General features: G+C 32.4%; 2 protein-coding genes and 1 non-coding gene across 3 annotated transcripts; 2 read left to right on the forward strand and 1 right to left on the reverse strand.

The window, feature by feature from the left end:
• Positions 1-173: 173 nt before the first annotated feature.
• On the forward strand, positions 174-3223 carry LOC103828749 (putative protein phosphatase 2C-like protein 44). The gene is made up of 5 exons (XM_009104378.3): positions 174-1697; positions 1882-2154; positions 2412-2628; positions 2741-2862; positions 2949-3223. The coding sequence occupies exons 1-5, from the start codon at positions 1665-1667 to the stop codon at positions 3084-3086; spliced, it is 783 nt and encodes a 260-aa protein (XP_009102626.1). The 5' UTR covers positions 174-1664; the 3' UTR covers positions 3087-3223.
• LOC103828750 (epsin-1) lies at positions 2735-8448 on the reverse strand. Its single transcript, XM_009104379.3, has 4 exons — positions 4602-8448; positions 4380-4502; positions 4121-4288; positions 2735-3601 (listed from the first exon to the last, which is right to left on the reverse strand). The coding sequence occupies exons 1-4, from the start codon at positions 4706-4708 to the stop codon at positions 3163-3165; spliced, it is 837 nt and encodes a 278-aa protein (XP_009102627.1). The 5' UTR covers positions 4709-8448; the 3' UTR covers positions 2735-3162.
• Positions 7400-7550, forward strand: LOC117126980. The gene has a single exon (XR_004449741.1). It is a non-coding gene; the product is annotated as a U4 spliceosomal RNA (small nuclear RNA).
• Positions 8449-22968: the final 14520 nt, after the last annotated feature.

Raw genomic sequence — 22968 nt, forward strand, 5'->3', positions numbered from 1 at the left:
TCGTCAAGGATTTAAAGAGTTATGTAGTGCATGGTCTTGTAAGAGTTAGAGATATGATTGAAGCTAACATGTGTGGGAAACTTGTAATCGTTTGGGACACATAATTTAAAAACTTGTAATCGTTGAAAGAGTTAGAAACTTAGAGCTATAATTTCTTGACCTCTCTCTTGGCTATGTGAAAACTAAACCACATAATTCAAAAACGCATTAAATGTAGAATACACTTATCAAAGTCATATGAGGGTTAAAGACTTATAGCCAATTCAAAAACGCACAAGATGAAGAATACACTTCATCGAAGACAACTATACCTTGCCATCACCAATGACTGCCACAATATCAATGGTATAGACTTCATTATTTTGAGACTCAGCACTGATCGTGTTTGTATGCAGTTTGGTCTTCAAAGAAGCAATAACAGACAGTTTAAGATCAGACGTCCCACGGGCCGATCCGCGGAGGCCTCCTAATATTGCGGTACGGGTTTGGTCAGTTTTTCTGAGGACCGCAGTCCACGCGGAATAGATCCACTGTGATCCGCTTGAAGATGAACTCACTGTGGTTCGGGACGAGATGAGACGAGCCCAATTGCCATCTCTATGCCCACCCTTGTTGGAAATATGAGGCAGCCTTAGCCCCTATTTTTCAATTATAATTTAGGGCCCCAAATTTACTAAATATGCATTCACTTATGTTTTTATGGAATCCACGATAAACAAGTTTTATGAAATATTGTTAAAAGTAACTATGTTAAGGTATATATTCCATAAAAATATATGTTTCTTTATAATTTTACAAAAAAAAAAACTTTTTAGATTTCATTTATCGATTTTGTTGTATGCACTCTTTCTTAACTCATTAATTTAAAATTTACATCATACTTTCATAAAAATAGTTTTATGATTTATACTACTTTTTTCTTTTACTTCTTTGTTTGTTTGTTAAAGGGCTTATGATTTACACAAGTTGCAGAAGGATTAATAAAATTTGTCACGTTATTCTTGCCTTAGGCCCCTCAAATGGTAGGCACGGCACTGAGCAAATGCATCACACACGGAAAATACAACACGAACCGCGATAGTGCAATCCGAATGGTGACTGCGGTTTGAGCGGTGCGGAACGAGCGGTTTAACTGCGGTGCGGTTTTAACAGTTATAAAAATGTATAGATATATAGTATATGTAGAGATTTTTGTTACTGTTAACTGTGGGGCGGAGCGGGACGATGGTCACCATTCGAAGCAATATATAACTCTACAGAATACAAAAAGAAACGTAATCGTATTAGAATTTAGAAACAGTAAGGGTGAAACGTAAACGTAGTCAAAGTATAATAAGCGCCATGAGAAAACAAGGCGTACGTTACTCTCTATAACGCTTTATTTAATGTTCTAGTTATTTGTATGTATTCCAAATTGTTTAACCACACAAATTTTTTTTTTTAAAAAGCGTTTTAATTGCTAATTAAGTTGACTAATATGCACCTAAATTACATTACAATTTTATAATATTCAATAACGACCGACGAAAGTGTATCTTGCAACTGAAAAAAAGTTGTCTTCTTTTGAATTGTGAGAATCGAAAAAGTTTTCTTGTTTTCATCAAAAGCTTATAGCAATATACTATAAATACTAATAATTAGCAAATAGGAAGCTATGATTAAAGATGGGATTCTGGGATTTCCCTTTCATGCAAAAGGTATAGTATCTTTCTTCCCTTTTATATCTTCTTAGAGTGAAAGATCGTGTTTATATAATGGGGTTTTAAGATCTTGAAATTTCTGAAAACATATGATCTTTTTATATATCCATTGATTATATAAACTTTTCGTTTGTTTTCAAAATCTGAGTAAATCTGTAACAATACCTATCGAATTCAACAGGCGTTACGGTTTGAACGACTAGTAGATGGGGATGTAAGTAGAAGGAAGAAGAAACCATCTTGGTTAAATCCGGTTTCTCACGGATGCTATACCATCGACCGGTTAAGCTATATCCACCGTTCACCGAGTGCAGATTCGGTTACAGTACAGAGAGAGCAATTACAGAGTGAAGAAGATCTTGAAGTTTGGTTCTTTGCAGTGTCAGATGCTGGAACTGGGAGAGAGATTATCAAGTATATGCAGAACCATATCTTCGATAAGCTCCACAACGAGGTGACTGAAAGTTTTAGTTAAATTTTGTAATGGAAACATTATATTTTTAACTACACATTGTCGAGTGGTAAACCGGGTTTGGAAAGGTACTAAGCACCCCAAGTTCGAACTTAGACCAGGTGACATGACTATTTAGTTTCCATTGCGAGCAACCGGGGGTTAGTCGGTTAGGTTTCGGCCAGCCAGAAAGTCCCGAGTTATATTAAAAAAATTATATTCTTCGATATCAGTCTGATCAGTGATTGATGGAACTGCAGCAAGGAGTTTTGAGAAAATGTAAAGAGATTATGAGAAGAGCGTACGTTGAGGAAGAGAGAAGCAGTGGCTCAGCTGCTTCGGTGGCGGTGGTGGACGGTGAAAAGCTAGCTATGGCGAGTATCGGCGACCATAGAGTGGTGGTTTGCAGAGACGGTGAGGCTTATCAACTCAGAGCTAAATCCTCAACAAGAAAATGGTCGGATTTTGTTTTCCCAGGTTCGTTCCCTTAAACCCAGTATTACTCTGGTTTGATTCGGTCAAGACCGGTTTTGCTAACTTGTCTAACAAGAAAATGAATTAAGTTTTGCTTTCAACGGTGTAATCTCAGTTTGTTATCAAGGAGAGACAGATGATGAATCAGATTCAAGAGATTTAGAGCTTGCTTTGGTTACAGAGAAGATTAGTTCAGATACAGAGTTCATCATTATTGGTAGCTCTGGGATTTGGCAGGTAAATTAGTTTAGTACTCAATCAAATTACAGAGACTAATATCATTTAGCGAAAAATCGTTAATAGTGGTTTTGATTATGATACAGGTGATGAAAAATCAAGAAGCTATTAACCTAATCAGACATATGGAAGATCCTCAAGAAGCTGCAAAATGTTTAGCCAACGAAGCTTTAAACAGGATTAGCAAAAGCGAAATTTCTTGTATCGTAATTAGGTTTACATAAACCGGTTTTAACCGGATATTCAGTAAATATGTAAATTAAAACCGAACCGTTGTCTTTTTATGACAAAGAATCAAAATCAGTAGCCAATAGAGTTGCGGCGGTCATAACATTTACTTGAAACTCTCTCAACGTTCGACAAAGAATGAAATCCGGCCGGCGTACGACCTCCGTGAAGTTTCTTCAAAGGGCTGAAACCGGCGAGCTTGGAGCAGATCCCGCTGATCAGTGTCTCTTCACCGGCGGCTCGGTTCCTCTCGTCTTTATCGCCGATCAATGAATCTGACTCGGATACAGCTTCTCTTTCGGTTAGAGTTATACCGGAGCTTTTCAGAGGAGAGGATGAGGCCGGTGAAGGAGGCGGAGAAGGAGTAGAGAAAGATGCGGAGTTTCCGAAGCCATTGATTTGGGCGGTGATCTTTAGAGCTTTAAGACGAGCTTCTCTTAGTTCTTCTTTGCCTAGAAGAAGTGTTTGAATCTGATCCGCCTTCTTCTGTACCTTAGCTCCCCAATCAAATCTAATGAGGGAAAAATGAAGTAAACTCCGTTTATAACAAAAAAATGAAGTAAATTAAATTAAATTTAAAACTATTTTTGACAAAGGCGCGGTAATATATTTTTCAGTGGTTATATAGAATTCTTTTTGAGGGAAGACGGTATTGTAATAACCATTTCAATAAAAAAGAATTAGCACCTAAATCTATTTATCACAATATTAATTTAAAATCATAATTATGTTTCATTTAACAGTTCTTATCAAACTATATATAGTATTTATAAGTACATTGGAATTTATAAATTTAAATGTTTCTAAATTTATTTTTTGAAAATTAGAAATTTCATAATACGGATTAAAATCTAGTTACTTTATAATTATTTGTAAGAAATGAATGAATGTAGTTTGGTTAAAAACGTTAAAAATATACCAAGTAAAAAATGGGCTTAATCAAAATTAGTTTCTGTTTTTTTTTAAAAAACAGCACATATCACACTCTATAATATATAAAAAATGGATGTTTTGGAAAATTAATAGGTACCCTTTATCGTCAACGTATTGGAAGGTTGAGAGGAAACGAATATGATCCAAGTCGTAAAGAAAATCATGAGGCAGATGAAGAGGACCATGTGTTAATAAGAACTCCAACAACACCATGGCCTTGTAAGCTTCTCTCCACTTCTTCATCTCTCCTTCCCTTTTTCCTATTCTGTTTTCAATTTTTTTGCGTAATGTTAATTAAGCTCATGAATGATCAATTTTCACAAGTAACGAACTTAGAGAATTCATTTATTCATTACTTTCTGTGAAGAACATCCACAATTCTCCAGTAATCCACTGTATTAAACGATGCATCGGCTATTTTAGTCATCGTTTTAGCGTCTGGAGAAGAAGGATCATCGTTTGTCACTTCTTCTACTAACCTGAAGAATATTACCAACAAACCAGTTTCTCATTAAAGAGTGTGATGAACAATCACTAATGTGTATTATTAGCTTAGCTTATTATTGTGTTAGTCTTACAGCTCAGTTTCGGTAACATCGGTGAGAACAAGTCTAGCAACATTGTACTTGTCATGAAGAAACAAAGACGCTTGTTTCTTGATTTCTCCAAACCAAAGTGTCCCCATCAAATTTTCCAACAAAAAAAAAATTGAATGATCACTTGTGTCTCCACAAATCACTTATATGTTAGCAGAAGACCAAACATTCTCATGAATAACCACAATTTTAGCTCAGAGACTTCAGGAGAAGTCAACAGCTATTATTAGGTTATGAATGTTTGACCAAATGTAATTATTGTATTAAACAAAGTATGTTGTTACAAGCTACATAAACATTACTTTATAGTCTTGGTAACAAATTATATAAATACATTAAGAGAGGGAGAGATAGATTGTTTTTGTTATATGAAAATCAGTAACAGCTTTTAAATAAGAGAAATTGGGCTGTATAACCACCAAAAAAATTATAATTCAATCTATAACTAAAAACCCTATTTTTTCACTGTATCATGTGTCTTTTATATAATATTGCCGTATTGTCCTCTGTTGTAACCGGTAAAACCTGCAGAAAAAAAAAATTAATAATCATTATATTTTAAAAATAATTTGTGTCCAGTAGAAAGTCACACATCCACACATAATTTTTTCTTCTTCTTCTCTGTTTCTTCATGTTCCTCTCTCTCTCTCTCTCTCTCTCTCTCTCTCTCAAATTTCTGTTTTTTTTATACGACGAACACATAAATCTCTGTCACATAGCTTCAATCACCTCTACATGTACAACCAGCACAACCATCATCATCATCGTTTGTTTCATCGCCGCCACCGTATTTGCTCCGTCATCATCTCCGTAATTTTTACCTTTCTTCTTTTTCGAGAAATTAAATCGTTTGATTCTCAGATTTGGGAGAGAGCAATGAGACGGACACGATTATCAGAGTTGATTTTTGCAAGAGTATAACATCTTTGCATTCTCGGTGGGTGGCTGAAGGGGAGGTTTCTCTGATTGTGAAATCGATGGTGTCTTGTTTGACGGAAGAGGAGACACGGCAACATGAAGTAACAACGGCCAATTCTTCTTCCCAGATGTGTCTTGTTGTTTTCTACCTTTTTGTTACTATACTATTTTATTATGTTCTATTCCATTTGACGATTAATAAAGAGTGTTCTATTTTGTTTAGAAATATATTTTGTAATTTTCTTAATATCTAACTATCATTACATGTTTTGAATCTGTAAAAACCGTACTATGATTTATATTGTATAGTTTAATATTATATAATATTGCATAATATTGCATACATTTTTATATTTTGATATTTGGGTTTAGGGTTTAGTGATTATAGTTTAGGGTTTACTAATTAGAAGGTGAGGGGTTATGGTTGGAGTCATTATTAACTTCTTTCATGCAATCATAGATATTTCATAATTTCACCAGTATGTACTATTCTATTTATTTTGTTCCATTCTATTTGGGTTTAGGGTTTATATTTGGATTTATGGTTTATAATTGGGTTTAGGTCCGCTGATTAGAGTTTAGAGTTTAGTATTTTAGGGGATGGGGTGGGGTTGGGATAAAGTTTAGGGTTCACTGATTAGAGTTGAGGATTTAGTATTGGAACTACATTTTCTCTATTTCTATTCTATATGACTCATGTAGAATGGTAATGTATTTTACTGGCATTTTAAAATTTGAGTTTAGTTTATGGAAAATTGGGGTTAAACACTGGTTAAGGTTTAGATTTTGATATTTGGGTTCATATTTGGGTTAACGTTTAGTGATTAGAGTATAGGGTTTAGGGTTTATTATTTAGAAGGTGAGGAGGTATGGTTGGGATCAATATTAACCTCTTCCATAAAATCATAGACATTTCATATTTTCACCAATATGTACTATGTTATTTATTTTGTTTCATTCTATTTGGGTTTAGGGTTTATGTTTTAGTTTAAGGTTTATATTTACGTAAGGGTTTAGTAATTCGGGTTTAGGGTTTAGCATTTAGAAGGTGACGGGGTATGTTTGAGGTTAACATTAATTTCTTCAATGCAATTATAGACATTTCATAATTTCTTCAATATGTATTATGTTATTTAGTTTTTTCTATTTTATTTGGATTTTGGTTTAAAATTTAGATTTATTATTTATATTTGGGTTTAGGATCTATTGATTAGAGTTTATGATTTAGTATTTAGGGGTTAAGGTGTGATTAGAATAAGGTTTAGTATCTAGGGTTTGGGGTTGGGATATGTTTAGTATTACAGATTGTAGATTATGTTATATAATCTATACTATTTCGGTTATATGGAATAGAGCATTCGGTGTATGTGTATGTGACTAATAAAAGTGTAACGTGGATGATTCCTTCTTTCTAATGAAATAAGACTACGTGGACACACATAACACATTATTACCGGATAATGGCAAAGAAGAAGGGTATAACCGGATGAATTAGGGTGTAAATGTTAGTTTCTATTTTATGTCAAAATCAATGTCACTCACTTAATTTCTCTTCTAAATATGGCTAGTTGGCAAATAAGCCCTTTAAATAAAGGTATCTTTAACCAATTGTATTAAAGTTCAAACAAATAAAGGTATCTTTCACAAGAAAAAAACTTAAATCATGTTAAACTGAATTCGACCTCGAAAAAAAGCTGCTAATAGATTTTTCTCGACCCAGATTCTGAGGCCCAATATGCATTGAAGCCCGATCGGTGTTTAATTGTAAAAGGTGCGCGTATTTGTCCCACATCGGTAGCGAGAACTACTAAGGTCAATAAACTTGTGTTATAAAAGAAAGCTCACGTTCTCCTGGGAAAAATATCTTTGCGCTTGGGGCAATGACGCAGCTAATGAGGTACTAACCGAGGCGCGTCTATTGCTGGTTGAAAACTATTTCCAAACCCCCTCCTGGGCCTAAGCTTGTCTTGGGCTCTCGAGAATTTCTGGAAGGGCTCCCTTCGGGGTAAAGCCCTACAATACCTCAGTTTAAGTTTCTCGTAACATTAAGGTGAAGTACAAAGAGTGTAGAGGGTTCTATACCAACCCGGAAATGACTTGTAAAGACCTAAGATTATGTTTAATAAAAAAGTAGCAGAACTGCTAAACATGATTTCACAATACAGAAGACAGACATAATCACGTACCAGCTTTTAGACCTTGCCATGGTTGACTGAGACAAGAAGATACACGCCGTCCCAAGTTATGAGGATTTTCATGCTTTACACAAGCCAAGAGCTGGTACATCATCACATAACTAAGCGACTCCAGAGTCCAAATCATCTCTTCTACTTTGCTATGCATTGAATAGAAAATTTATGATTAAACTATAAATGTTTCTGTGTTATTCTCTACCTCAATACAACTTGAATCAAATCATCTTCCTATAAATCACTAATTTTTAACCCATGCTGGTTTGTAAGATTTAAAATATCTCAGTTATTGAGTGCCATAGTACACAACAACTCAACAAAAAACACATCAGTGCATAATCATAATAGATGACATAAAATAAATAAATAAATCAAGTAATTACACTGTACACATTTAAAAAGAATATTCATTCAGAGAATAACAATTTTATTATTCTACGATTTTTTCAATCACAATTCAGCTCTAAATATCATAATACCGTATATAAAGAAAACTCACACGTAAATAAAGATTCACGATAACATATAACCAACCCTTTGAATCTGAAAAAATGGCAACTGAAATTAAATCAAAATCGGCTAATATATGAGAATATTATATCATTTGTGTATGCTTTATAGGTATTATATTCTTCCTAATAAAAAACAAAAGTATTCTTCTTGATATTAAGGCATCCCTATTGTCTAATTTGCAAGTGTTAATTAGAATGTTGCAAGATAAGGACTCACCAAGGAGATTAACGACATTTTCTTTGATATTTAACCATTCAGCAGCTTCTTTAAATCTTAATCTTGAGTAATATTCATAGATTATTGAATGCAGAGGCTGATGCAGTGGCAAATTCAACGCTCTTATCTCTAAGCTTGCGCTTTCTTTGTGTCGGGTAAACTTGCTTTTAGTTTAATCGACCAGAAAAAATGTGATTACGTATAATAATATTTGCTTGGTCTTTACCACACTATAGTTTCATCGTAACAAAAGTAAGCCACATTTAATTTTTGAATGGAACCTCAAAAATTAAATGAAGTGTATCTAAACAGTATTCATATCTCTCTTTCTAAAATGTCGAAGCACTATATCTAATTATTACAAATATACATATTTCTCTTTGTAAAATGTAAGAACATTAGATATAATTATTAAAAATTATTTTAAAATCAACAAATATAATACAAAATGTTACAAAATACTATGATATAAAATGCTAATATATTCTTATCCACATATTGTAATTTTATTTTCTTTTAAAATAATTTTACGAACAATGATGCAGGAGTGAAAAAAAAATTAATGCATCTTTATATGTTAGATGAATACTTTATTTTTCAAGACCATAAAATTAATTTTAATTTCACTGAAACATATATTCCTACTATATATTAATTGAGAATCACTTAATTGATTTTTGCTTAGGTGTCATTCATAGGCGAAGTCTTGAATTAATTCTCTTAATTTGATTGGTTGTTGGTATTTGAATTTTAATTTATTTTATTAAAGTTTAAAAAAGGAAACTAAACCTAGAATTACCTGATGTAATCTATATTACCTTATAAACAATTAAACATTTTAAAGATAGAAGAATTAACGTAATTAGTTTATATAAACAATTAAATATCATATATTACATTAAATATCATATATTACATTATAGAAATTTAAAATATACATATAAATACATAAGTTATGATAGAAATAATTCTATGAACGGTTTTAACATCCTACTATATATTAATTGAGAAGTCACTTAAATGACTTTTGTTTAGGTGTCATTCATAGGTAAAGTTTTGAATTAATTCTCTTAATTTGATTGGTTATTGGTATTTGAATTTTCATATATTTTATTAAAGTTCTAAAAAGTAAACTAATCGTAAATTATCTAATCTAATCTACATTACCATACAAACAATTAAACATTTTGAAGATACAAGAATTAACATAATTTTTTTATAGAAATAATTAAATAACATAGATAATATTATAGAAAATTAAAATATACATATAAATACATAAAGTATGATAGAAATAATTCTATAAACGATTTTAACATACTTATATTAATAGTGGATACAATATATTATAGATTATAGAAAACTAATTAACCTAAAACTAATAATATTTTGTTATACTCACAATATATATATATATATATATATATATATATATATATATATATTGTATATTTGTATATTAAAAAACTGAAAATATATAGTTAGTATTTTAAAATAATATTTCTAAATAAAACTATTTATTATAATATAAAATTGAAAAATTGGAACATTATACTAATACGAGACTAGAGTTAATATACTCTATTAATATAATTCTTATATCTTTGATTATAATAAAATTATATGGTAAATTCTATAAAATAATATAAAGAAATGAAAAAGTTTATTATAATAAAATTAAAAAATGAATATATTAATACATGACTAGAGTTAAGACTCTATTGATATAGTTTTGATTATAATAATATTGACATGCTTATTTTGTAATAGGAAAACAAAAAAGATACATATATAAAACATCAGTGAAGAATAATAAAACATATTTGTTGAATTCTTGGTTGTATTCTTTGTTATTTTATACTTTTACGTATTTAATTTTTTATATATATTTCTGAAATACATGTGTTTTACGTATTACTATAACTGTTAATTAATTATTTATAACTATTTTCGTTCTAAATAAAATAAAGTGATAAACAAAACAATGCGAAAATAGAAAGTGTTATAAAATAACTTTTTGTTCATTAATCTTTGATTTTTTTTATATTAATCAATAACTATGTCATAAAAAGACTTTTGGAAACTTATAATACAATTTATAGAATTAATAGTATATCTAAATAATCTTCTAAGATTATACAATACCAAGACTTTTGATTTTCAAACTATTTAAAATAAAAAAATTATTTTTAATAGTTATAATTATTATTCAAAATTTTAAAATTACAAACCTAATATATCATTTTCATAAAATATTTATACCCGCAAAATTGTGGGCAACCACCTAGTTATCTATATATATAAAGGAGATTTTTTTCTCTCTTTGGGGGAATCATGACAAGTTATATGATTTGATGAGAGTTTGTTTTCTTTGCGTTTGGGCTTTTAGCAGGAAATTTTCTGTTCCAGTTTTATTGTTTGGTCCATTTTCTCTAACTTAGCTGCAGAGTTTTTCCCGTCAAGCTCGCCGTCTATTTCCTTTATCCAAGACTTCCATCGTTACGCTCCCACTCCTCATCTCTGCCTTTCAGAAACGTATTCAGTAATTTCATTCAATCAACGACGTCCACAACATACTCTTCAATGCCTTTTAACTTTGTTTTCAAGCTATCTCTTGGAGTACATATACAAAAGCTGTGAGAGAACCGATGGACATCCATTTCTTCCTTTGATGCAAGCAGGAGCAACCCAATCGATTTGCTGATGCCCCATGTAAATTCGTTTCAAAGACCAGACAAAATAACAATAGATGGCACAGAGCATAAACATCATACCAATGGAAGTATCAGGTTTCACAATGACTGACCAGTTGATGTTGTTGGCTAACAAGAACACTGAACTTTCAGGTACGTTGACTCTACTCTTTGGCTCTCCCTCACCAATTATATATATTTATCACTTTATCGATCCTTCAACGGAAGAGTTCCCAGCTACACAGCTAGCAAGCTCTTATAGACTGATAAAACTGTGGGCGCCAACCTCTCCAAGGTGAGTCACTTCTTTATGACTCGGCGGTTTAGGACTAAGAATGTTAAGCAGCCACTAGATTTCTAATGGAACAATACCGTTGTCGTCTCCACTGATCAACCTGAACGCTTGAATCAAATCGGAGTAATAATTGCACATGTTCTCGGGAAGAGCACTGATCGAAGTGGCGGCTGGACTTGGCTTGAGGTTACCATACGATCCGTCAAAAAAGGGGAAGAAGCACCAGAGCTAAAAGAAGAAAGTATAGTTTTGCACGACAACCCTTTGGTTTCTATCTTGTGCCTTTTGTATTTGATTTTCATTTACAAACACTCTCTTTTAGATTGGGTACAAACACATTGGTTGTACTTCGATACACAGTCACGAGAAAGAGGTAAACATTTCTAATATCAAAGAATTTGAGAGATACCATACACTATTAATTATGTGTGGTTGAAGTTTCATGCCTCTGTATGTCACGTTCTCCTCACACTATGAATCCATTAACTGGATAGGTACTTGAAGAAGTTAATAGATGATGGTTTCGTGAAGCGTGAGAAGTTATTCATCACTTGGAAATTTTGGTTTGTCTTCTTTTTACGACCAAATATTTTCTTCAGTGCATGTCTATATTAAGTTTAATGTTCCCATCACCCATTACTCGTTCTTTCTATTTATATGACTAGGTAAGGAACCCGTGCGATATCGCACGGGAACTCATTTTATAAAAACAAATAAACTATACTTTATTATTCCAAAGTAAACCATTATGAATAGTTCCAAGATTATCATAGTTGTAATAGTTCATCTCTAAATACTACCATCACTAATAGTTGCAATGGTTCATACAAATATAATATTATAAAATAATTAAATTATCTAAATATTTTTAGCCAATTTAAATATTTTAAATGCATATAAAATAGATATGAAAATGAACTAAAATATAACTCATTAACACTTTATGCCAAGTCTATAATGTTGCGGTGACTTCGTCGGAAGGAATTGTTGTTAGAATATAGATTGTTTTTTCTTGAAAAAAAACAGAACAAAAGTTTTACTTGTGAAATAGAAGAAAACAAATTACGTTACAAACTACATGCTCTGTTTCATGAATGAGAAACAGAGTATGAAAGAAAATTAATCTATTGTTGTTCACATACACACACAGTAATTTCTACAGATCATGTTTTGATCTATATATAGATATCAAAGGTTGTGAAGAAGAGACATGACTCTTAACCTAAGAAACACAACTATCTAATCTAAAGTCACGACTCTTACACACACACCTTTTAATACAACATTATTACTTAGTAACATACGACCAAAAACTCAATTACAAACTAACAAGTAGAAAAAAACGTTTGCCGGCCGATGACCACATCGATGAAGGGGGAGATGCTCCGTAACTCTCTTTTTATTCCTTTCTCTACTTCTCAAAAGCCATAAAAAACCAGTGATAAAACTCACTGTATTGATTCCAATTATCAACAAGTCAATAATGGGGCTGTTACTTGGACAGAAGGGAGAAGAAGAAAGACGTTTTAACGTGGCGTCTCATAATTTATTTATTTTTTGATTTAAAAATTATTTGCTAATTCTGCTATTAAACCTTTTTTAAACATATGTAAATTTGTGCAACCAATCTACACTAAGTTAACAGTTCCTATATTAAGTAAAGTTAAATAATCTACCAAAAAACATACCTTCACGATTTTAAAATACGGAAGGAAGACTAAAACAATAGAAAATGAGATGGAAAATGAATATAAATGTAGACCCAGAAGAACAACAGTATGACAAGAGAAAAACAAACAAAGTATATATATTTTTTTTAAATCTGCTTTAAAAAGTTCAATATATAGAAACCCGAAAAGGTACATCGTTTACTGCTCTAGAAGAAAGTATGTATTGTTTGAGATGAAAACTCTTCAGAGAGGAATTGCGAGAAGACATAACTCATAAGAAATTTAAGAAAAAAAAATTAAAACCCTCGGATAAAAAAAACAGACAATTATGACCGTCGAATTGTAACTCTTTGTTTTTTTTTAAACTATGAAAATGTACGTTTGTTATTAAATGGAATGTGTTGTTCGAAAAGGAAACTATTCAGAGAAGAGTTGCCAAATATTATTTTCTTGATGACATAAATATTCATAGCAAAAATATCTCTTATGCCTTATATCATAAAAACAGAAAAATCTGACCGTTAAATTGAAACTTTTTTCCTATAAAAGAAGAAGATGTCAGCGAGTATAGAATTTTGGTTTTATATATAGTAAATACTAATAATTATAAAAAGAAACAAATTGAGATATTTTAACTATTTGTTTATGAAAAGACACAACGTTTATAATGAAAAGATACAACTCTTAAGATTTCAGTTTTTTTATGAAATGACACAACCTTTGAAATTAATTGTGAATACACAATTTTTATAGTGAAAAGATACAACTCTTAAAATTAATAGATTTTATTTTTTATGAAAAGACACAACTTTTATAATGAAAAGATACAACTCTTAAGATTTCAGTTTTTTATGAAAAGACACAACCTTTGAAATTAATTGAGATTGCTATTATTAGTAGATAAATTATATAATTTATAATTTGAATATAACCATGTATTTATTTAATATTTATTATTAAAATATTATTTTTGTTGAAAACTAATCCAACTAATGATATTTATTGGTTTATCTAATTTATACTTATAAATTTTTGTTGTAATTTGGAATCTTAAGCCTAACATCTTGTTTTCCATGTTTCCCGAAAACTTATGGCATCTAGTCTTTTTGACACTAAAATAAAAAAATTAGAGGTAACTGGGGCAAAATTTTCTCATGTTTTTCTTAGGACAGAATAAAAAGTAATTTCTATAACTATAAGTAGCTTTACTGTTTTTAATTATTTTGTTTAAAATATATTAAATTTTAATGATTTTGTCAGATATCACTTTCAAAAATCTTCTAATATATATTTTTATTAATAACTAAGAAATCTGTAAACGTCATTTTATTGTTGCATGGCCAACCCTCATCCACCTAATAATATTATTTGAGTCATTTTATTGTTGCATGCTTCTCTCTGCCATTTCCGCCTTTATCCCACACGCGCCGCGGTCGATTTAAATCTTGTATCAGTTTCCTTTCTTTTCCGCTCACTTCCGTTCATCTTTTTTTCTCAATGTTCAGTTCCTTCTCTATTTTTCACCTTATGATTCAATCTTTGTTCTTTTTTTCTTGTCTTTGTCTCCTTAAAGAGGATTCAAGGGTTTATCAAACTAAAGGATCGTCTCAACCACCACCATTGTCATAGTTGTCTGAATGGGAGGGGTTACTTCATCAGTCGCTGCTAAATTCGCTTTCCTCCCACCAACACCACCATCTTATGAGGTCATAGCAGACGATAACTGCGGCAGACGTCTATACATACCGGAAATCCCGCGATGCGATGACGTAGACATTCTGAAGCTCCGTACACGTTGCGGCAATGAGATCGTAGCTGTTTATATCAAACACTCCAATGCTAACGGCACAATTCTGTATTCTCATGGTAACGCCGCCGATTAATCTTATGGGGTATAAACTATCTCTGAAAGTCAGTTGCTTAAGTAAAGTTTGAGTTAAGTGCATATATAGAATTTTGGTTTTATATATAGAAAATACTAATAATTATAAAAAGAAACAAATTGATATATTTTAACTATTTGTTTATGAAAAGACACAACTTTTATAATGAAAAGATACAACTCTTAAGATTTCAGTTTTTTATGAAATGATACAACATTTGAAATTAATTGGGAATACACAGTTTTTATAGTGAAAAGATACAACTCTTAAAATTAATAGATTTTATTTTTTTATGAAAAGACACAACTTTTATAATGAAAAGATACAACTCTTATAAAAATTTCAGTTTTTTATGAAATGACACAACCTTTGGAATTAATTGGGATTGCTATTATTAGTAGATAGTAGCAGCAAGTGTTTTCTGAAGAATTTTACAGGAAACATTAAGTGATAAGTCGTGGGAGTCAACAACACTACTATGTAAAAGAGTGAGCATCAAGAAATGTTTTGCCTGACTATGTATTATGTAATTAGGTTTTATTACTCTTTGTTGTATCAATTAGTTTAGTTTACGGTTTACCATGTGTGTATGAGAATATACATATAACCAGCTTATCAACCATTACATCACAAAAAACCTCCCTGACACGGTACCCGATGCAATCTGCTTGGAAAGTCCTTGGCGTCCCTTCCGGCATGAATTCCTCGGCATTTGCTTCTGGTGAACCCCCTCCAATCCTTCCACCCGACCCACCTGACCCATCTTCCCCTTTGTTTTTTTTTTTCCGTCAACATATGCATATCAACCGTCTTATAAAACAAACTCACGAATATAATATTCTCTACATATATAAATTTAACTTTACTATTAGAGTTAAACTAATATTTCGGTTACAGGAAATAACAAATAAAATTTAGTTATAACTAAAAAATACTTCTCATCTTTTTTTCTAAAAACTAATATTACAGAAAAAACAAACAAATTTTATTAAATATCTTGATAACTTTATTTAAAAAATCTTATCATTCTTGTTTTTCAAAAAAAAAAAACACTACAAAACAAAATATCATTATTTTAACTTTTATTTGCAGTGTTTGTTTTCAAAATAATTTTATTAAATAAGCTTATTTATGTTTTGATAATAGTATACTATAAATTTTTCAGAATAAACATTTTACCATTTATCATATTTTTTCATTTTATTAATTTTAAAACCAAAAACTAAAATCTAAAACAATAATTCATTTTTTTTCAAAAAACTAGAATCTACTCAAAAATCAAAAAACCAAAATTTTAAAACTAAAATCGAAAAACCAGAAACCAAACTCTAAAAACTAGAGTATTCAATTGCATGTTAATATTGTATATATATCAATACTATTAAATTAGAATGTTGATATTAGTTTAGTCCAACAATTATTTTTCCACAAAAATAAACTATATATTCTGTAACTGTATCTAAATATGTATTTTGTAACCAGCTTTTAATTCCATAATGACCGGGGCCTATTAAAAAAAAACAAATGTTTTATAACTGCTATCTCTTGGAGGTCATATACAAAAACTGTGAGAGAACCGGTGGACTTCCATTTCTTCCTTTGATGCAAGTAGAAGCAACCCAATCGATTTGGTGATGTCCCATGTAAATTCGTTCTAAAAACCAGACAAAATAACAATAGATGGCACAGAGCATAAACATCATACCAATGGAAGTATTAAAAAATAAAATGGAAAATTAATATAAAATAGACATAGTAGGAAAAATAACTTATTTTATTATTTTAAAAATGTTAGGATTTTTTATGCTAAACCCCTCATTAATGTAAAAACCCTTCAATTATTAATTCAATGTATAAACCCCTAAGGTCACACTTTTCTTAAAGTAAAAACCCCTCTGTTTAGTTATGCCGTTAAAACGATGTGTTTTGAGAATTTAGTAAACTACAGGATTTCTTAATAACAATAACACAACATTTATTTAAACATCACGTAGTCTAAACCCCAAGTGTTGTTTCTCAAGTTTTTCAAGTTATCGTGAGAAAGAGATGAGGAATCGGGGGCGGCATTTTGAAATTTGAAAACTACTTTTCCGTTGCACAAAACAAAAACTCGTTTTCCGTTGCACAAAAAAAAACTCGTTCTCCTCTTTTCTCTTTCGATTTCAATTTCACTCCACAATTGACTCCAGATCAATTTCAATTTCAGGCAGTTGAGACTTCAACAACTCACCAACAACAACACAACATTTATTTTTATTTAAACATCACGTAGTCTAAACCCCAAGTGTTTCTCAAGTTATCGTGAGAAAGAGACGAGGAATCGGGGGCGTCATTTTGTAATTTGAAAACTACTTTTCCGTTGCACAAAACAAAAACTCGTTTTCCGTTGAACAAAAAAAAAAAACTCGTTCTCCTCTTTTCTCTTTCAATTTCAATTTCACTCCACAATTGACTCCATATCAATTTCAATTTCAGGCAGTTGAGACTTCAACAACTCATCAACAACAACACATTATTTATTTTTATTTAAACATCACGTAGTCTAAACCCCAAGTGTTTCTCAAGTTATCGTGAGAAAGAGACGAGGAATCGGGGGCGGCATTTTGAAATTTGAAAACTACTTTTCCATTGCACAAAACAAAAACTCATTTTCCGTTGTACAAAAAAAAACTCGTTCTCCTCTTTTCTCTTTAGATTTCAATTTCACTCCACAATTGACTCCAGATCAATTTCAATTTCACGCAGTTGAGACTTTCAACAACTCATCAACAACAACACAACATTTATTTTTATTTAAACATCACGTAGTCTAAACCCCAAGTGTTTCTCAAGTTATCTTGAGAAAGAGACGAGGAATCGGGGGCGGCATTTTGAAATTTGAAAACTACTTTTCCGTTGCACAAAACAAAAACTCGTTTTCCGTTGCACAAAAAAAAACACTCGTTCTCTCCTCTTTTCTCTTTCGATTTCAATTTCGCTCCACAATTGATTCCAGATCAATTTCAATTTCAGGCAGTTGAGACTTCAACAACTCATCAACATCAACACAACATTTATTTTTATTTAAATATCACGTAGTCTAAACCCCAAGTGTTTCTCAAGTTATCGTGAGAAAGAGACGAGGAATCGGGGACATCATTTTGAACTTTGAAAACTACTTTTCCGTTGCACAAAACAAAACTCGTTTTCCGTTGCACAAAAAAAAAACTCGTTCTCCTCTTTTCTCTTTCGATTTCAATTTCACTCCACAATTGACTCCAGATCAATTTCAATTTCAGGCAGTTGAGACTTAACCAACTCACCAACAACAACACATCATTTATTTTTATTTAAACATCACGTAGTCTAAACCCCAAGTGTTTCTCAAGTTATCGTGAGAAAGAGACGAGGAATCGGGGGCGGCATTTTGAAATTTGAAAACTACTTTTTCGTTGCACAAAACAAAAACTCGTTTTCCGTTGCACAAAAAAAAAACTCGTTCTCCTCTTTTCTCTTTCGATTTCAATTTCACTCCACAATTGACTTCAGATCAATTTCAATTTCAGGCAGTTGAGACTTCAACAACTCACCAACAACAACACAACATTTATTTTTCTTTAACCATCACGGGGTCTAAACCCCAAGTGTTTCTCAAGTGATCGTGAGAAAGAGACGAGGAATCGGGGGCGGCATTTTGAAATTTGAAAGCTACTTTTCCGTTGCACAAAACAAAAACTCGTTTTCCGTTGCACAAAAAAAAACTCGTTCTCCTCTTTTCTCTTTCGATTTCAATGTCACTCCACAATTGACTCCAAATCAGTTTCAAGTTCAGGTAGTTGAGACTTCAACAACTCACCAACAACAACACATCATTTATTTTTATTTAAACATCACGTAGTCTAAACCCCAAGTGTTTCTCAAGTGATCGTGAGAAAGAGACGAGGAATCGGGGGCGGCATTTTGAAATTTGAAAACTACTTTTCCGTTCCATAAAACAAAAACTCGTTTTCCGTTGCACAAAAAAAGAACGAGATTTCACTCCACAATTGACTCCAAATCAATTTCAATTTCAGGCAGTTGAGACTTCAACAACTCACCAACAACAGAGCATTTATTTTTATTTAAACATCGCGTAGTCTAAACCCCAAGTGTTGCTCAAGTTATTGTGAGAAAGAGACGAGGAATCGGGGGCGGCATTTTGAAATTTGAAAACTACTTTTCCGTTGCACAAAACAAAAACTCATTTTCCGTTGCAAAAAAAAAAACTCATTCTCCTTTTTTCTCTTTCGATTTCAATTTCACTCCACAATTGACTCCAGATGAATTTTAATTTCAGGCAGTTGAGACTTCAACAACTCACCAACAACAACACATTATTTATTTTTATTTAAACATCACGTACTCTAAACCCCAAGTGTTTCTCAAGTTATCGTGAGAAAGAGACGAGGAATCAGGGGCGGCATTTTGAAATTTGAAAACTACTTTTCCGTTTCACAAAACAAAAACTCGTTTTCCGTTGCACAAAAAAAAACTCGTTCTCCTCCAATCTCTTTCGATTTCAATTTCACTCCACAATTGACTCCAGATCAATTTCAATTTCAGGCAGTTGAGACTTCAACAACTCACCAACAACAACACAACATTTATTTTTATTTAAACATCACGTAGTCTAAATCCCAAGTGTTTCTCAAGTTATCGTGAGAAAGAGACGAGGTATCGGGGGCGGCATTTTGAAATTTGAAAACTACTTTTCCGTTGCACAAAACAAAAACTCGTTTTCAGTTGCACAAACAAAAAAAAAAGAAAACTCGTTCTCCTCTTTTCTCTTTCGATTTCAATTTCACTCTACAATTGAGTCCAGATCAATTTCAATTTCAGGCAGTTGAGACTTCAACAAGTCACCAACAACAACACATCATTTATTTTTATTTAAACATCACGTAGTCTAAACCCCAAGTGGTTCTCAAGTTATCGTGAGAAAGGGACGAGGAATAGGGGGTGACATTTTGAAATTTGAAAACTAGTTTTCCTTTGCACAAAACAAAAACTCGTTTTCCGTTGCACAAAAAAAAACTCGTTCTCTTCTTTTTTCTTTCGATTTCAATTTCACTCCACAATTGACTCCAGATCAATTTCAATTTCAGGCAGTTGAGACTTCAACAACTCACCAACAACAACTTGGTCTTCTCCAAACTCCAGTAGCATCGGCATCAGCAGAAGAGCACAGTTTGCTCATGTTGTGGGATTGAAGCGTAGTGGCCCAGCGTCAACTGCTAGCCTCCGTAAGTGGGTGCGTGACTACATCAACAAGGAGATTGCAACGAGGGAGGAAGAAGGAGCAGGGTTCATAACACCCCAGAAAATGCTACTCAATTCTATTGAGATGGTGGAGAAACTTGTGACATCAGAGCTTCACAGAATGCAGAGCACGAGACAAAGGGAAGAGAGGGAGACAGTTGTGAAGCACTTAGTTTCACTAAGGTGATCATCATAACAGGAGAACATTTTGACTGCTATTATAGGTTTTATGTTTTGTGAAAAAATGTAGAGTTTATAGATGTATCTCAATAACTCATTGATAAGGCCGAGAACAATACATCTTCATTGGTGGAGATTAAGTAACTGAATCAATATAATATCATAGGAATTTGGAAGTTTACTGTCTTTCTGTTTAGTTTTTTTTGTTTTTTTCATTTCTTGTTCAATAAGTCAGGGTTTAGGGTTTCACACACTGGATAGAGTTTCATTGAAATTTGATGAATAGTATGAGAATTACTATGTAATCACGCCAAACAAGTAATCGAGACGTGTCCTATCAGCTTTCTCAATCTCATCAAGCTTCAAGAGATTGTTTTGCTTCCCGTGAACAAGATCTTGAGCTTCTATAAATCTGAGCCGTGCAGAAGAAGAAAGAGAACATGCCTGGACGCTTTCTTTTCCACGTTGCCTTTGTCTGCAGCAGAAGCAGGTCAACGCTCTTCCAGCTGAAGTATAAGCTGCATTGACCTCATCAATAGTCGTGTAACGGGTCATATTGGGTCTCAAATTGGCAAATAGATCCTGCGTTGAGACAGAAGTTGACACATTAATTAATTTGTTACAGATATGCGGAACCCAAGTGAAAACTGAATAAACCAAATGTTTTAAGAACTAACCTGCAAGTCAAATTCAATATCCAGAGGAAGATAACCCTTGCTCAGTATGTATCTCTGGAAATGTATAAAAAAATTGATCAAGCCTTTTCTTTGAGGAACCTTATATGATGTTGAAGTTAACAGATCAAATGTACCATTTCTAATGATGCTGTTTCTTATATGAACTTCGACGCGTCAGTAAAACCTGAAATAAGCGTTCTGTTGAAAATGGTTTGGATGACCATGCCTATAGGTTTGGGTTCCATGCTGTATCAAATCAGAAGAGTGTACGGAGTTGCTGTCGTATTATAAAATATGACTCTTAGTGTCCTTTGTTGCTTGGTTATGTCGGCTCGTGAATGATATGTGTACATGCTTCGCTTAAATTTATCTGTAGCTTTTCCTGGGCTTATTCATGTCACATTTTCTTTAAAGGTATTGCATATTGTCTGCGGCTTAGTATCATGTCTGTTTTTGTATGTAACGTGATACTTTGTTTTCACTTGGAGGTACTGGAGGAGATAAGGATTGGGCTTGAGTTGAATGAATATGGGGCATTATAACAGAAGCGTCTGACCCATTTGAGATTCTTAGGGGAGGTGTACAACTACGAGCACGTAGATTCGTCTGTGATATTCGAGACGCTTTACTTAACTCTTTCGTATGGTCATGGTACTTAAGAGGTAAGTGAGCCTCGGACTATTTCAGAGTTCAACCCTTTGGCAAGTTCTAAAGGCCTCCTGTATTTGTGGTTTGGCATTTGAAAAATTACATCATTAGTGTCTCTTCTAGTGCTTAGTTTCTTCTATACATTCCTCACTGACTGTTGTAATATTCAGTCTTGCTTCTTTTTTACTGATTGACTGTTGTATATACTTTTATGATATTAGCAAGAGGTATTGAATCCGCCCGAAGATTTTTTCCATGTCAGGATGGTTATCATTCTTCTGGAAACATGTGGACACTGCTTTGATTGAGGTTCTTCAAGCTCTCATTTACACCACCATCATGTCTTTCTTTCCTTTTTTTTTTGTTTGTGTGTGTAAATCTACACTGTTTTTAAGTACCACAACTGCTAAGAAACTCATGATCTCAATCTATTTGTTGAAAAGTTTTAGTTTTCCTGTATGAATGGTGATAAAGTCTTGCTTATTGATATATTGCAGACGATTGTTTCTGATTGCTCATGTTAAACTATCGTTTTTAGATTGTACCTGAGAGGCAAGGGAGTGTCTGAGAGTAATAGATAGCAAGAGAGGAGAGAATGAACGGTGGTAACAAGGTCGGAGCTTCGTCCCTATTGGATTAGAGACTATATATCTCAGGTATCTGGTGATGACGAAGTAGATTCTGCAAGGACTGCGGTTGAGAAATATGTTACCAAGAACAGCGTGAGTTAATCCAAAAATATTGGTGGTGAGCTCTATCTTCTCTTTCTTACCCATTACTCTTCCTCTGGTTAATGGACGTCTCTTAGGTCTAAAATTTTGTTTTTCCTTTGTTTGGGATGATCATTATCATGAGTGTCCTAAATTGATATCCATTTTAATCTTTCAGGCACGAAAAGGCATAAAGCTCTTGCAACTTTCCAACAAAGATACATGGTAAGTTGTTCCTCACAACAAAATAAATAGCATGACTCTCCTCACTCTCAAAGAACCTTTTCGCCAAGCTCTTGATTTTTAGTCTATTGATTCCAGTATTGCATAGGAGGTTTCGTTGTAATAACATTATGTAATAATTTTATCTAAGTTGAATTGAAATTCTTATTAACTGTAACTCGGGAATTTCAGGTACACTATCGATTTACTTTGCTAACGCGATTCATATTTTCTCACTGATACTTACTACTCTAA

This window comes from Brassica rapa, chromosome A07 (genome assembly GCF_000309985.2).
Source record: "Brassica rapa cultivar Chiifu-401-42 chromosome A07, CAAS_Brap_v3.01, whole genome shotgun sequence".
Classification (NCBI taxonomy): Eukaryota; Viridiplantae; Streptophyta; class Magnoliopsida; order Brassicales; family Brassicaceae; genus Brassica; species Brassica rapa.

What these genes read in the sequence shown, in the direction of transcription:
- LOC103828749 (XM_009104378.3), top strand. Translation starts at nt 1,665, where the DNA reads ATGGGATTCTGGGATTTCCCTTTCATGCAAAAG. An exon ending in ATTTCCCTTTCATGCAAAAG is followed by an intron (nt 1,698 to 1,881) that starts GTATAGTATCTT and finishes CGAATTCAACAG; the next exon opens with GCGTTACGGTTTGAACGACT. An exon ending in GTCGGATTTTGTTTTCCCAG is followed by an intron (nt 2,629 to 2,740) that starts GTTCGTTCCCTT and finishes GTGTAATCTCAG; the next exon opens with TTTGTTATCAAGGAGAGACA.
- LOC103828750 (XM_009104379.3), bottom strand. Translation starts at nt 4,708, where the DNA reads ATGGGGACACTTTGGTTTGGAGAAATCAAGAAACAAGCGTCTTTGTTT. An exon ending in GTGGATGTTCTTCACAGAAA is followed by an intron (nt 4,289 to 4,379) that starts GTAATGAATAAA and finishes AATTGAAAACAG; the next exon opens with AATAGGAAAAAGGGAAGGAG. An exon ending in CAATACGTTGACGATAAAGG is followed by an intron (nt 3,602 to 4,120) that starts GTACCTATTAAT and finishes TTCCCTCATTAG; the next exon opens with ATTTGATTGGGGAGCTAAGG.